The following is a 17002-nucleotide window of genomic DNA, read 5'->3' as shown; positions in this document are numbered from 1 at the left end:
GAATATAGTTTCATCAGTGAGTGCAGGGTTATTTTTACATACAGTACGTAGCTTTCTGCATGCTAGCAAAACATTGTGTGGTGAAAAAAAATATTGTTATATGATCATAAGTAAATTATGGCAAAACTGCCTGTGCAGATAAAAGTGCAGTGCCCCTGATAAATGGAAATAACACTGACTTAAATGCATAGTACAATACATTTTTCACATATTTCAATTCCATTGTTGTTTGGATATGTTAACAAACACTCATATGTGAACACACTCTCATTGTGAAAATGTCCTCTAACAACATAAAAGAAAAGAAATTAGCCTTCGTCATTCGAAGAAAAATCATCATCAATTGATTTTAATAATTGAAATAATCTGTTGTGCAAAATTACTGTATTAGACAGGTAAGCAGGTAAGATAAGCAATAAAGAAATCAGTTTGACTGTTCCATCCATGTGTTTGTAGGGTGATCCACTAATAAACCTGAGAAGTAAAGAACAGGAAGCAGAGCTGGTTTGTCAGACCCTCGCAGTGCTAACTGCAATGAGGATCAGATTTCCAGGAAAATCTGAAGAAGAGGCAGAGGCTGTACTTGATGAGGTGGGTCCAGGATTTCTTTCACACATCATCATTAAGTTTTTCGGCACAAGCAAAAGGCAGTAATAAAAGGAAAAAATGTGCGAGTGAACATGGAGTTTAAGTGTTGAGCAGGAATCCAGACAGGCTGTATTCCCAGAGTCTCTGAGACCAGGTGCGGTCACTCTGCAGCCTAACTAAAAGTGACCTCCTTGCATCCCTTCACAATAGCCTGTCCACTCTGGCGTGGATCCCATTGTCTTTCAAACGACCCCAGCGACAACCTGTCGGTCAGTTTGCAGTTCCACACTATTCCCCACTGTTCTTTTTTTATTAATTGCTGTCTCTTCTATTTCTGGTCAGATCTCTGTGTTCTGGCATCTGGTGTGTTTTCACGTGTGTGCTATTGCTAAATCTGTTCCTTGAAATTAGGATTTTAAAAAAAGAAAACAAAACATTTGCCCCCAAAAGAGGAAGGAGAATTGGTTCTTCCAGCTAATTGTAATGTACTAGAGTTTGTGGAAAATTGAAATCATAGCTCCGCTCAGTAATGGTTACACTTCTTATACAAAGTGCCTAGCTGCTAGCTCTTTTGGCCATTTGTGTTATTGTATTGATGGATATGTAATAATTGTACTAATATCAGTATTCAGTGTTGGTTCGTATAATGATGTAAGGATCATAAAATGAAGCTGTAGGCGTTATGATTAATTTTAGGACAAGCCACCAGCAAATTACAGATTCCTCACAAAATAAAATGAATGTGTGCACATAACATCTGGGTGTGTCAGGTTTGTGAGAGATAATTACCACCACACCTGTAGTGTTAACAAACCCTAACAAGAGCACCATGGAAACGCAGATGAGCCACTGCACCTGTACTGTTCCCTCTTTGCCTCGGGAGAGAAGGAGTGTTCACTTGGCATGAAAACAGTTTTTGGCATTTTTATATTTTCCATGATTTAAAGTTGAGGTCTAATTGGGCTATTGATGTGTTTGTATCTGAGTAATTGCCTCTTTTATCTTTCACTCAGAACCTTTTTTTTTTGTCAAAGTTGGAACCATTGCATCAAATGCAATTTGTTGTGCTTTAATTTCCGAACATATGAAGTTCAATGTGACAAACAAGCGTGCTGTTTACCAGACAAAATAACAAGAGTTGTTAGTGATGTTCAGGAGTAAACAATTTCTCAACTTATTCATTAGGTTGTTTGGAGAAATCCAAACAAGTAAACAAGGTACTTAATGGAAGGTGAACAAAGAATACCTTGTACCTTTATATTTGAATTCTCATGTGTGTGGGTGTATGCTTGTATTGCTCATGTAGTGAGGACATAAACAAATGTAACTGTGTGTTGGGGACAAAAGGGAAGTAATAATAAAGCAAATCATAACATTTTAGATCAATACTTGGTTTAAGTTTAGGCTAACTCTAGGAAGGTAGTTATAGTTAGGGTAAATCTGTAGGAAGGGCGATGTAGTGTCCTCTCAAATATTGGAAACCCTACTCCAAGTGTGTGTGAAAGTACACAGAAAGTTTACACTGGAGCTTCCCATTGGGAGCACTGTTTGCAGGGGATTTCGCACGCTATGTGAGAGGTATGCGCATCATTGGGGAGATGTAGACTAAGTCAACACAACAACATTAAGAGTGCCTGTAGGTACACAGTAATGCTGGCACCAAGAGCAAGAGCATGGGAATATTTAGCTCAGCTGAGCATAACAACACATGCCCCAGAATGAAAGATCACAGCTTTTTAGATTTTTTTTTTTTTCATATTACTACTATCCCACAGTTGTGCTGCAGTTAAATTAGTCACCAACAAAAAGAGAGCAGACAGTCTAGCCAAACGTTCACGTTGGGTCCATATTTGAATATGCCCTCAAGATTATACTGCATATCTTTCAAATATATGTAATGTTTTTGTGAAAGTAATGCTTTCATAAATGCATAAACAATCATTTGCCATCATGCAGCTATTATTGCCTAGCTTGCGTGTTGCTTGATGTAAAAGCAGTGTATTACACATGCATTGCTGCTCTATATGCAGTGGTCCTGTCATGTATGTACATGGAACTTTTCCATAACATGGAACAATATGTGAAAGCCAAACGCTGATTAGATCAACAGATACAAAAAAGCAGCAGTGCTACTGATTCCACGTCTGGGTTGAAGTGTGACATCTCTCAGGATGAGTGTGTTGATGTGAGAACAAGCTATTGGAAATGTCCTTCCATTCCTCTTCTATTTTTAGACATTCTTATGGTTTCAAAATACTTCAAGAACATACTTTATGGCATGGCACTTGCTATCTTGGCAATGACAAGTTGATGTAGAGCAGCATGATGACAAGCATCCTGCACACGAGTTAAAGAGGTGTTAATTTGCCCTGAATGAATTTTTACATAGATATATCGCATTAATAAATAAGACCATCTCTTTATGTGTATGTCTGTTCTTAGCAGTTTTGACTGCCATTTGTCCAGTCTTATTAAAATTCATTTTCCAAACAAATCAGCCAGTTCTAAACACACATGATATGTAGATGTACTGCACTGCCTGAGGGAATGATCAGCAGAATGCAGCTCACTGGCTACAGCTCATTCAGCCTTCTTCTGGATCGTGTCATTCTTATATTGACATTACTAGTAATAATGCTGAAAATATTAAGAAATGTTTAAAATACTGTTTTTCTCTTCCTTAACACTGACCTTTCTTCCAAAGATCCTCGATAATTGGAAATACCATAAACCAAAGGTGGCCTCCTATTGGCTTGTTAAGTTGGATTCAACAAAACAACGGAAGGTAAGTCTCATGCTGCTATCGAAAATTGCAAGAAATGTTAGACAGTTTCCACTCACTAACCTCTCCAGAGGACATTTTGCCCCCAAGACTTTGTATTCACTGATATTTAACAGAAAATGTGCTTCAAACTTTCACCTTTTAAATTGCTGCAAGGCATATTTAAGGCCACTTGAGTCACTGCTTCCTAAGTGGATAAGAGCACAACCCACCACACAAGAGACATGTCCTACACTGTGAAGTAGAGAAAAAAAATTATAAAACCTGAGCTTGATTTAGTTATGAACTAGAAGTTCTTAGACTCTATTCTCAGAACTAAATTCTTCAAAATGTATATTTTAAATTATACATCTATTATCATTTGACACGTGTGTAAATTGCCTGCCTTTGCACTGTCACCCTTAACAAAATGAACATTGTTAATATAATTACAATGTTATAAAGTGTAACTGCTCCTAGATGACCCTTTGAAAGCTTTGGAAAAACTGTTAAAGCATAAAAATAACCCCAAATTATACTTCAGAGAAAAAAAAGGAGAAAAACATGAAGATCATTACTATGTCAGATGCTGAGAGACAGAGAAACAAAATAGGCTGTAAACAAAACAGAAGAGGGGACCAGACGTGAAATGGTATCCAGTAGGCGTGTCAGTAATGATGTGATCTCTCAGCTGCCGCTTTCTGCACAACTGTACACGACTGCGCTGTGGGCTGTGGTGGTGCGAGCTGATGTTTTATTTGGAGTGGAGCAGACTAATGAGCAGCAGGCAGAGGTCAGGAATGTAGCGCCCACCGCTCTGCCTTCTGATTACCATACCAAAACATATCTGTGTGTGTTTACTCATCAATCAGTTTTGTATGAGTGTGTATGCATGTCTTGCTCGCCTCATATTTCTGTGGGGGAATCTTGGTTTTTCTCCGCAAACATGCATGCATGCACACACAGTCAGATGGACACTTCAGTAATGAGGAGCAAGGAATCAAAGTCAAAAGAGCCGCAGTGCTGCACTCTGAGCTGGTTGAAAAGGGAGGAAGAAAAGGTAGTGAGGTGGGGACGAATAGGAAAATGAAGAAGGGCAGATGGAAGCCTGGCGCAGGTGTCCTTAGACTGCCCAGGAACTTCTGACACCTTATCTCCAAGACTGACGTTGGCGCAGCAATTAGGCCTCTCCTATGCTCTCCACTGTCTGCCTGGACACTTTTTGTCCTGCCTCTACCACAGTCTCTCTTTCTGTTTCTTACACACACATAAATGAGGCATAGTCTGCATATGCCCGCTTTATGTTTGGTGGCTATGATTAAAATTGTTTTCAGGATGTGTATATGTGTGCATATATTGTGTATGTTTGTGTTCCTGTGTGTGCACATGCATTTTTCTGTATTCATAAATGTAAGCTTGCTCTCTCTGAGTAAACGCAGTTAGCTTCTGTGACTGCTAATTTTAAGGTAAACTAAACTAAAAGAGAAGGACATTACAGCCAGAACAAAACGCATTCATATGAATTAGAAGTGCCGTGCTATTGCATTGCAGCATTATTTTTTAATCATTATTACATACTATAAATATGTATCACTCTGTCTCTTTCTTTCATTCAGGTGTTGGACATCGTACGTACCAATGTGCGATCGGCGCTGCAGCGTATCTGGAGGGAGCCAGATGTAGACACCCTTCATCTCTACCGCCTTTTTAACCGCGTCTTCAACAGACTTCTCTGGAGTCATGGCCAGGGCCTGTGGAACTGCTTCTCCAATACTGGGTAGGCACGTCTAAGCAGGACTATGAACTGGGTCACATGAAAAGCCCAGTAGAAAGAGGCAAAAATTTGATGGATCATAAACTTGGGGATAAGTTGTTGCAAATGGTAATAAACTAGAAAACTGACAGAAGTATTACTTTCTCACATCAGACCAAAATGCACCGATCAGGCATAACACTATGACCACTTTCCTTTACTGCTACATCAGTGTAAGACTAAACACATTGACTGTAATTGATGACTGAAACCAAGACCAACCAAGACAAAAAAGAGTCACTGAAAATGTAACCTTAGGTCCTGTCCATATATAAAGGGATTTCTATAGTAGATTTTCCAAGGTAACAAGATTTCTCACCCAAAATGTTTCCCAGTGAAGCAGGCATAACATGAAACTGTTGCTAGTATATGGAGAATTTAGTCGAGGGCATTATTTGTGGACACAGTTTCTTTGCAATGAAGGTTTGGGTAAATCTGTGCTTGCATCATATGTCAATCAACCCTATGTGATTAGTTTAAGCCTCAATTGAAACCCTTTAGTTCTTCTTAGTACATCCCCCGTTTTGCATCGCCACAGTTTTTTTGCCCATCACACCACGCTCTCTTGTCTCCATATTGCTGCTAGTCGCTTCCTGTTGCTGCTGATGTTCATGGAACCTTTTCCTTGAGAAACTGTTCCATCTCTTTAAATAGAGGTTCACACACAATGCCTTTGAACTCAGTTTTCATCAATATACCAGTTTTAGTGACAGCAGGGACAATTTGCCATTTTTATTCAGTATGGCTACAGGAGCAATACAGCTGAATGACAAAGAATGATTGACAGGTCAACCCGACCCCACTGCACTTTCCTGAAATCTCTTGGGCATGAAAAAAACATGTTACTCTATTGAGACAAGGTGCAAATTAAGGTCACAGATCTGGGTTGTTTATCAGGGCTTTTTCATTGGTGAAGGGACAAAAAAAGAGAAGGGAGAGATGGAAGCACAGAGACGGTGAAAGTAGACAACTTAGGTTCTTTACTTTGGCTTGTCATCTGCTACTTTGAAGTTTTATTGTGGTTTCATTTTTTTATTTATTTAGTTTTTTTGTTTTTTAAAGGGACCAGAAGTAGCCCCCATGCATCTTGTAGGGGTCCACTACCACACAGCATCCACACATAACAGGGCAGCTGTGGCTCAGTAGGTAGAGCGGGTTGTCCACGAACCACAGGGCTAGTGGCTTCATCTCCTCAATGTGCCACATGCCAAAGTGTCCTTGAGCAAGACACTGAATCAGTCACAGTGCCTTGCCCTAGTGTGTGAATGTGTGTGTGTGTGTGTGTGCATCTGTGACTGTAAAAGTGCATTGAGTACCAAAATGTAGAAAGGCACTATATAAAATCAAGACTTTACCAAAACTGTATTTTTTACCTTGTATGAAGTTGCTTTCTAGTCATTTATTTATTCAGACACACATCAGCACTGTCAAAAAACCCACCCAAGTTGAAACATGCACACACACACACACGTACAGTGGGTAAAATAAGAATTGAACACATCACAACTTTTCATAGTAAACATATTTCTAAAGATGCTATTAACATGACACCACATCACCAGGTGTTGGTAACAACCCAAGTAATCCATAAATAGAAAGAAACCAAAACAAATAACTTCAGAAATTAAGTTATGAGTAATAATGTGAAACGACACAGTAAACGAAAAAGTATTGAACACGCTTACTGATATTTATTTAATACTTTGTACCAAAGCCTTGGTAATGGTTGGTAATGAAGATTCAAGCTCCTGTATGGAGAAACTAGTCACATGCATTGCTCATGTGTGATTTTGGTCTATTCTTCCACACAAACAGTCTTTAAATCTTCAAGGTTCCGTGGGCCTCTTCTATGAACTCTGATTTTTAGTTCTTTCCATAGATTTTCAACTTCAAGTCAGGTGATTAGCTGGGCCGTTCTAGCAGCTTTATTTTCTTCCTCTGAAACCAGTTGAGTTTCCTTGGCTCTGTGTTTGGGATCATTGTCTTGCAGAAATGTCCACCCTCATTTCATCTTCATCATTCTGGTAGATGGCAGCAGATTTTTCTCAAGAATGTCTTGCTACATTTTTCCATTCATCCTTCAATAACATGAAGTTTGGTTTGGTTTGCAGTTGGTTTGGTGTTTTTGGGGTGATGTGCAGTGCATTTTGTCCTCCAAACATGGTGTGTGTTGTGGCATCCAAAGACTTCAGTTTTGCTCTCATCTGACCAGACTATGTTCTCCCAGTATTTTACAGGCTTGTCCAAATGTTGTACAGCAAACTTTAAACGAGCTTCAACATGCTTTTTCTTCAGAAATGGAGTATTGTGTGGTGAGCGTGCTTATAGGCCATGGCCATTGAGTGTATTATTTATTGTTTTCTTTGAAACAGTTGTACCTGCTAATTCCAGGTCTTTCTGAAGCTCTCCGCTAGTGGTCCATGGCTCTTGGACAACTCTTCTGATAACTCTTTTCACTCCTCTGTCAGAAATCTTGTGAGGAACCAACTGATATTCATTGCACTGACAAGGGGCAGGATGGCTTTCTGATCACTGATCGATTTCAGATGGTGTCTTGGCTTTCCATGCCTTTTTCCACCTCCCTTTCATGCGTGTGTTTAGTACTTTTTCCCTCTGTTATTTTTACATTATTACACATGAACTTCTTAGTTTTGGTTTCTTTCTATGTATGAATTACTTGGGCTGTTACCAACACCTGGTGGAAATGTCATGTCAATAGCACCTTTAGAAATATGTTTACTATGAAAAATTGTGATGTGTTCAATACTTATTTTACCACTGTATATGAAGCAGTGAAATTCAGGCAGCTGCTGTGCTGGTAACTTTTCATCTCTTCTGTGATAAAGGTGTGACCTTATCCAATCTCCCCCTCTACATATTCTTTACAGTTCAGTTGTTCAGTGGCCGTGTTCCCCTTGACACAGAGGGCTCAGAGGGTGTAACATAAGTCATTGCTCACAGCTCTCCATTCCCTTCTTGGCAGTCTTAATTGAGGGAGAGGGAGAAGGGGAGTGAGCAGGTGATAGACAGGAATGAATTGATAAGCAGAAAAGAGGGGACCCCAGTAACAGAGTGAACGTGGAGAGGGCAGTTATTGTGAGTAAGACATTACAAAAAAAAAAAAAAAGAAAAGAAAGAAACATCAGATTGGGTGGAGAGGTACTGGCATGTCAGCATTAGCCTAGCCTAGCCTCCGCTACCCCCAGCACGCTGCACCCCACGCAGCCTTTGTCTGATCACAGCATGCCCCGGATGATCCAGCTAGCTTGCTATCCTATTGTCTGGCCCCTCCTTACAGCAGGCCATGCCCCCAACACGGATGAGCGCAACAGGGGGCCCTAATGTCACGCAGAGACAGTGAAGTAGTGCACCTCGAAAAGCACACTCCAAATCCGAATGAAGCCCCCACCGCACTTCTTTCTGTCTCTTGTTTGATATTTTATCTAAGGGACTTAACAACAATCAAACCGCCTAGCTGCTTTTGTGGGCAATGAATTCAACAGGCTTTGAAAACGACTTAGGGGAAGAGAATGGAAACACACGCAGTTTTGAACCCTTTCAGAAGAAGCACCTCCCAAGGAGTGAAAAGGGGTAGACATCAAAAGTACCCCCTAGGGTTGTGTGTCTCAGTTGTTGAAGCTCTCGCACAGTCAGGGGTATGTCCGGGATTGTAAAGAGGGTTAACTGTACTTGGATTTGTTTTATCCTTCCTCTGTGTGTCTGTCTGTCTTCCTGTATGCCTGTGCAGAAGAGATCCTAGTGTACTACATGCATGCATGAGCAGTAAAGGGCGACATGTATTTATCTGTGTGGTCATAAGATAAGATAAGATAAGATAAGATAAGATAAGATAAGATAACATTTATCTTTATTGATGCCCATTGGGGAAATTCACATTTCCCCATCATCATTCATAGACAATTTCTATTCAATGGTATAAGTCTCTGTGATATCTGTGTCTTCCATCTTAATTTGACTCTGCATTTGTCTGCATGGGTTTACCGTTTCTCTGCTCTGTAGTTCAACATGGGAAACCATCTTCAGCAAGAGCAGTGAGGTGGTGTCACCCCAGGAGCTGCAGTGCTGCCGCCGGCTGGTCCAGCTGTGCCGAGACTGTCTGTTGGTCGTCTACAAGTTTGTCTCAGAGTCCCGTGGCTCCTTGACCGGACTCAGCCCTGAATGGGATGACACCAGGTGAGTGGAACACCCAACCCTTTGATGTTTCCCCGCTGAGTCCCTTGTTTTTTTAAAGGTTCTCCCAGCATTCCTGCTGCAATAGATAGTTTATTATAAAGTAGGGAGGCTGGATGAGATTCAAGGAAACAACTCAAGAGTCTGTTAGGTCTTAGATTCAAGCTGCAACCAGTCAATGTCCTTGTGTTGGGCTTTAGCTTTGCAGAATGTTCATGTAAATGCCTGAAAAACAAATGTAATACTGCTGTTAAAGAAAAACCCGGAGAGTGCTCATGGATATCACAAGATGTTTGAGTGTATAAAATAAAATAGTTAATTTTGTTTCCACATGAAGCTAGTGCATGAGACGTCTGGACACAGTAGTGTCAAACCAACATAACGACACATTATATGCAATAAATGAAGACCCGCATGCTGTAAATGTGTGAAGATAACAGAAGACATCCTTGATGAGTATTTATTTTGGCGTCTTCCTTTGTTGATTAAGTACAAGTGGAAACAGGTTAAATCTGAGTCAATGTAGCCTGAGTCCCAGGGGCACGATGCACATGAATCTCTCCTTTATAAAGCAGTGACAAAAGAACAAGACAACACAACTAATTAAGTAAATCAATGATACAGATAAGAAAATCTGACATTTGTACTGGTAACATCATTAAACCTCTCAGGAAAACTCTCCTCTCTCTCCCCCTCTCCTCCATGGATCATTAGAGCCATCGTCTTCATCACAAAACCCCACTAAGACAAACAAACAAAAATCAGCCTCATTTTATTTTTAAGGCTGATCCCTGCAGCAGACAGCAGCTCAGGTTTGAACTTTCAAAACACATATGCTTTGGGCTCTCAGACAGGGAACTGGTTTGGGAGAGGGAGAGAGGGAGTGTGCTGTTAACAGGAAATAATGGCCCACAGATTAGCGCTCAGGTTAGCCCGGGGCCCCCTGAGGCCTGCTTAATTCAATTAGAGCCCAGATGAGCCTGTGCAGCAAATGACCTTACGAGAGAGAGAAAGAGAGAGAGACTTTTTTCCTGGGGCCTCACTTTACATGATTCATAACTCTTGCGCATATTTTAACTGGCTATCACTTTGCGTGTAGTGGATAAAAAGCCTCAGCTGTTTAAAAAAAAAAAAAAGTATGTATACAGTTGAAGAGCTATTTAGGTTTTGACTGATCTGACTTTGTCAGATCAGTCAAAACCTAAAAACCTTTGATTTTCTTTTGTCTTGAGACCGTTTAATTTGAGAATAAAAATGTATCAGTCAATTGTGAGGAGAAAGAAAAGATATTATTTAATATAGATAATTAAATTTAATCAAAAACATGATACGTCATTGTACCCATATATTTGCAGTAGGTACCCTTGAGAGTCCCCTTAAGCATGCATTGGTTTGTCTCTCCTTATTTCTTCTGTCTATATATGTCTGTGAAAAAAAAAGCTTACCATTTGCTGCTGGACCAACCTCTACCCATGGCTCCACTCCCGCCGCTGTCGCTGCTGCTTCTTCCTCCTCCTCCTCCGTTTCTTCGCCCCTCGACACAGGTCTCAGCTTGGTTTAGTTCTGCTAAACCCCCCATCTTCCAGCACCGTCCCTATTCACTGCTTTCTGCTGCTCCCGCCGCCTCACAGCTATAACGAAGCTTGATCCCACCTGCCCTAAAGATGGTTGCTTTGGCTGCACAGCCAACAGTCTAACATGATATCCTGTCCTTTCCCTTACTAAAATCCAAGTAAGCAAGGTTTGGATTGAGTGATAAAGCACGAGAATGGGATGTTTTTAAAATTATAGCTCAAAATTATAAAGAATGTATTTGAAGTAAAAGAGATAGGAGAAGGAAGCATATTCAGACTGTTTGGAGCTCTGGTGGTCAACAACCATTTGGCCAGCTTGCAGTGCATCCAGCCAATCACTCTGCTGCCACATTCTAAACTATTCACTCAAGTCTTTTATCTAGAGCATCTCGCCCTGAGTGCATTTTCACAAGCGACCTCAGTGAGAATTGAGCACCTCACCTGCACGACATCAGTGTCATGATCAGTCTAAGCACCACTCTCTTCTTGTCACAAGAAGACAGAAAATGGCTCGGCTTACATTGTGTGGTTCGCAACACAAGTGGCACACATCTCTCCATCAGGCATGCAGGGGACAGTCGCAACTTGAGATAGCTGAGGAGCAATTAGGATTATTTTGTCATTGATGCATAAGCCTTATATGAGAGGGTAAATTGTGCGTGTATGAGTGTGCATGCATGCACGTCATTTGACTGTTACACAACGATCCCCTGACCCTCTTCAGCTAACCCTCAAACTCTATTTTCTGCTGCTAGCCAATGTCTAAGTAAATTTAAAGGACAAAAATCTGTAGGAAAGTGTATGAAAAACTACACACTTGGGTTGTCTAATAAAGAATACTGAATCCACATACTAGTCTTACCTGGACTTTATAATTACATAAATATATAAATGTATATAAACAGAAACCCAGTCAATTACATAAAAATTGCACCAGTGAGACACAAGTAATAATTACTGAAACTTCTAATGTACATATGAGCATGAGTGAGTATAGCTTCATTTCAATGTAATAAAATTTTAATTCATTTTAAGAAAATAACTCAGATACAGTTAAGAACACATCCATTATTGTTATTTGTATACTATGTAAGACATTTCTAAATAGACAAATATTTTTTTGCAGATAATGATGCAGACATGGCAAAAGTAGTTTTCTCCATTCTGCTTTATCACTTAAGTAATACTCACAAGAAGCAAGAACAAATTACTGTAGAGTCACACAGGGGATCATACTGAAAACTAGTTTGATTACAGTTTAACTACTTGAACTATTCACATATTGTAGTTAGATAACAGAAATCTTTAAATTGACCCACACTGTGCATGCACACACATACACATTACAAAGCTCAGCAGACTAGCACACATATTAGCTGGGGTCTCCATTGTTAACCACACCTGCCTCCTCCTGTTCAAGCATACTTCCTGTGTGAAAAGCCTCATTCATATGTGTCAAGAGCCTCGTGTGCTGTAGAAAAGTCCTTCAGCCTGTGTGGGCAGATGAGGAGAAGTATCCAAATAGCCCCACTAACGACTTTCTTGTTAAGTCTGGAATTACTGTCACAATTTCCCAATGATGACATAAAATTCCGATTCTATTAACTTTCATTTGTCTGAAAAGTGTGGCAGTAATTAGGGTTAATTGGGGTGTTGAGCTGAATGTTGGTTGCAAATAACCTTCAATCCTCTTTCTACTTCTTGGTGTATGATTGCGTCAGCTTTCACGGCAGTCTCATTCTCCATCCTTAGTCATGGTTTTTGTCTGGCCTCCTCTTAATTCACAGTGGCAGTTGTATCTCAGTGGAGGACTTAAGGTTTGTGTGGAAAACCTGTCGGGGGAACAGAAGTAGATTGTAGCTTTGTATGTATGGATTGGAGCACAGAGTATCTGTCTGTCTCCCTATCAATTGATGGATTGAAGTAAAGCACATATGCGTAAAGAAGCCTCCCCCTGGCTTTCAGGCATGCACGTTGTTGCCAAGACCTTCTTCATGATCAAAAGGAGAACGGACCTGGAAGATGCCGAATGAGGGTCCAATTAAATATTGCCTGCAGAGACAGAAGCCGCCTGGACGTAAGAAGCCTCCCATCCCACCCCTTGCCACTACCACCACAGCGATTCTTTTTATGTGCTGAATATTCTCAAAGTGAATAACAGAGGAGCTCTGAAGAACATACACTTGGCCCCCAATGAATGTTCAATATTTGATTATTATTTATTTATTTTATTATTTTATATTATTCTGCCATTTTCATGCTTAGGCTCAGGGTTTCCAACCTTGGAAATGGAGGGAAGAAATCAAACTACAAACACTAATAATAATCCCAGTGGATGTAGGGTGAATCTCTTGGAAGGTGGTAATGGAATAACAGGAGCCAAACGATGAGAAAATAACACGGCAATAAATCCAAGGACGACACATGAAATCACTAATGACAAGACTGCACCATGAGCTTTCTAATGGAAACATATGTGAACAAATTAAAGCTAAGCATATCATGTCCACCTCTCTGGAGGCTGAGTGGAGAACTTTAAGGAGCGCTGAGCCATTGTTCAGCCAGTTCTGTCACAGATGAAGATCATATGCTGTAGGGATACCTACGGCCCACTTGAAGCGGTTTCAAGGACACTCTCATTGGACTAAATCAAGTTAATTTGAATCCCTCCTAACTCTCCTGGGTCTGGGGCCGCGTTGAAATGGACGCCCTTAGCGACATGCCTTTTTTTTTTTCATTCCGGTCGACTTCAGAGGAAGCTGCTCAGCTAATTTGTCCAAGAGCTATTTCACAAGGAACACGGGCTGTCAGAGAAAAAGTGTGCTATCTCTGCACTAGCTTAAAAGAAGATATTATTTCTTCACTCTGTAATCCTCAGCTCCAGTGGCTCCCTTTTGATTAGATTGTCACATCTTAAACTCTTCCGCAGGGACTTTTTCTTTTGACCATTGTACTTGTTTAACTAAAAGAGTATTAGATGTAGATTTTTATCAGCTAAAGATTATAGCTACAGACGTGGCAATACGGTCATGTAATGTATGATATTACAACATGACAAATGTGCTGGAAAAACCCATAAATATGTAATTTACTGGTCAAACTGATCACTCTGGAAGAATCCCAACGTGCCCCTTCTGTCTTCTGAACCTCAACATTTGCATAGCCTTCAGTTAACCTTGTCCAGGATCTGATCATCTCATCTGACATTGCTCTGACAACCATATCTGACTCATTTCCAGTAACTAAGGAAGATGGGAGCAGGGCTCAGCCGCTCCGCAACTCTATCTCAACCTGACACTGGTCTCATTCTCAGGTACTGGAACGCTGTTAGCAGGAGCTGCCTCACTGCTCTGTCTCGGTGGAAGGTGTCATAGAAAAGTCTTAGACAGGTACTGACGTCTATGCCTCGGAATGATAGGTGAGGATTTTCTGTTCATGATACCAAAAATGTAAGGGTCAAAGTTGAAAAGCCCGGCTGTCCTAAAAGAAAAAAATGCTTCTGCCAGAATGAGGCCCAAAATTCCGATTACTTACGTGCAGATATGTAATCACTGCATAAAACCTGTTCAAAAAGACGTGTAGCTAAGAGCATATGACATTTTAGATTTGGTACAGTTCCCAAAGTGCAATCTCTATAATAACTATTTGGATAATGAAATTATCTCTGAGGCGAACACTTTTCACTATATTATGTCAGTAGTTTGCAGTCATACACAAAACGCTTCAGATCTCACGGCTCTTACAATTTAAATCTTCACTTTTTCACTTTTTCCTTCCTTTTTTCTTGCTTTCAAGGGGAAGGGGTGTCATAATATCTTGAAATCCCCAGGCCATTATTAAAGTTGAATTGTGCAAATGGAGATGGCTATAAATGGTACAGTCAATATATGAAAAATGGGCCGTGTGCTGTCTCAGTGCCTACTAAGGCGCCCCGACCTCTAAATTGTGACCTTTGCATGACTAATCCTCTCATTATGTTCATCCCATCCCCTAATCCCTCCGTCCCTCGCTCTTGTCCGTCTGTCCAGGTATCTGCTGCCAGTGACCTCCCAGTTCATCATGAAGTGGCCTTCGTCCAGCTTTGGCCGCATCTCCTCGGCCATGCCGCGCTCCCGCAGCCTTTTTGCCGCCAGGATGGGCCACTTCTGAGGTCACCGTGGCAACCCTGGCTCCTGACATCCCCTTTTGACCTCAACTTCCCTTCCTGGACTCACACCCAGCCAAACACAGATCTGAGCAATTCCAGTATGGATCTGAATTTGGTGCAGCTCTGGACACTGGATAGGGCCTCACCTTGTCCCAATCCTCCTGTTGATGATCAACACAACAACGCCGGATGATTTGAGATAACTAAAGGGCGTTTTTCAGTTCTGTTTTGTTTGGCCCTGCACAGACCAGCAGACCAGCACACCACCAGTACCCTTGGTCCCTCCCTTTAGCCCCAGTCATACCAGACAACGGGTCTGTCATTTTTTTCTCATTGTAATTGCTGTATTATACTCACTGTACAGTTACAAGTCATGGTACTGTAAAATGAAAGAATACCAATAACTAAACAATGCAAGGATTATTTATTTATGGACTTATTTATTTTGTAAGGTATTCTGTGAATGCAGTGAATGCTTATGCAGTATGCAGATGTGGAATAATATCAACAAAGCTATCCCTCATTTTAAAAAGTGGATGTAAAAAGCTTATTTTTGCTGGTTGTAATCTGTTATTTTATTTCTATATCCTGAATTTTATTTTTTATTTTATTTTTTTTTATATCTATAACTTAAATCCAAGGCTTTATGTTAACAACAGTCACTTTATTTTTTTGCAGTTCAGATTAACAGTAGAAAGGCAGTGCCAGGAGAGCTCAAAATGTTTAACTTTAGACTGCTTCATGTTTTACCTGTGTGATATTAAGCGACACGATGTTTAGAATGTCAGCGTAGTGAAGCCAAGCCCTTTTGCCTCTTAGAGAATGAGATGACTTTGATGCCACAGTGTGAAGAGCCAAACCTCTTAGGGAGCATCCACCAGGTCCTAATATGCACTTTGCAGTTTGTCACAGAAAGAGAAAGTAGTGTTTGCATGCCTAGATTTTAGTCCCTTTAGTCCCAGATGTAGTGGTTAGACAGAGGAGCTGCATTTGGAATATACTTGAAGATTTGTGTTGCCATTAATTAATGTCTTTGCATCAGCTGCACTCAGAAGAAGACACACCTCGTCTTGAGTATGGATGTGTAAACGATAACAAGGATTTGTTGCACGATTTAAAGATTGTTCAGCACGCGGAATGACTGCTCATCGGCTCAAATGTACTGTAGTGTAACAGCAGTGATTTGCTGGGGATGAGCAGCTGCAGCCTTTGCCCCCACAACACTGTAAGTACAAGTGCCAGGGATATTATGGATGTGCCAATAATAAGCACATCTACTTCACGAGTTCAGTTTGGTTTTGTTTAAGGTGAATATGTCACAAACTACTGTAGGACCTCAGTTAGAGTATTCAATGTTGATAGGGAGAAACACAGTGTTATATGTTTAGTAGTTTATTTGCTGTGTGTATGATCTCATGAGAAGATGGTTATTTTAGGATGGCAGTCTGTACAGCACAGTACAGTGTGCATTTGATAACAGTTCTGACTAACAGCAATGCCGTGCTAAAACTTCAAACTGAATTTTCCCCATTTACTGACCATGGATTCACAATGCCAAATATGTTTGGTTTTGCCTGATTTCATTTGTGTTATTTAAGAGTAGGATTTTTTCATTGCAGGTATGAGATTTTTAATTTTACATAGCAATAAAATGTTTAAACAAACAAAATGAATATCTGCCATTTGTTTTTTTGATTGTTTTTTTCTCTTTTGGATCAGAAAATGAGGTACAGAAAGGGGAGGGGGGAGAGAGAAGAGAAAGGGTGCAGACATGAAAGGAAACTAAACAAAGTGAAGGCCTTACTTTATCTGTAAAGAAGAAAAAAATGCACCAAAGTCCATTTTTAGGGACATGCTTTTAAAGATTTGTTGGCTGTTATTTTCCCTGAATCTTTCTGTTTCCACAACAATACATCTGCTCTGTGTGT

At 40.4% G+C, this 17002-nt stretch overlaps 1 protein-coding gene across 5 annotated transcripts in view; it reads left to right on the top strand.

The window, feature by feature from the left end:
- Nucleotides 1-16747, top strand: part of ttll7 (tubulin tyrosine ligase-like family, member 7) — a 61519-nt gene extending 44772 nt beyond the window's left edge. For 2 of the 5 annotated variants that reach the window (XM_047587755.1, XM_047587753.1), the window contains exons 17-23: nt 457-591; nt 3293-3373; nt 4966-5126; nt 9183-9356; nt 10794-10897; nt 14241-14345; nt 14956-16747. In XM_047587755.1, the coding sequence (XP_047443711.1) occupies nt 457-591; nt 3293-3373; nt 4966-5126; nt 9183-9356; nt 10794-10897; nt 14241-14323 (738 nt within the window). In that variant the 3' untranslated portion in view covers nt 14324-14345; nt 14956-16747. The other 3 variants (XM_047587758.1, XM_047587756.1, XM_047587757.1) reach the window with 3 other exon arrangements.
- The last annotated feature ends 255 nt before the right edge of the window (nt 16748-17002 follow it).

The sequence above is a fragment of the Mugil cephalus genome, chromosome 6 (assembly GCF_022458985.1).
Source record: "Mugil cephalus isolate CIBA_MC_2020 chromosome 6, CIBA_Mcephalus_1.1, whole genome shotgun sequence".
In the NCBI taxonomy this organism is placed as follows: domain Eukaryota; kingdom Metazoa; phylum Chordata; class Actinopteri; order Mugiliformes; family Mugilidae; genus Mugil; species Mugil cephalus.
Note: the sequence above shows the minus strand (reverse complement) of the source record. Positions and strands in the feature narration are given on the sequence as shown.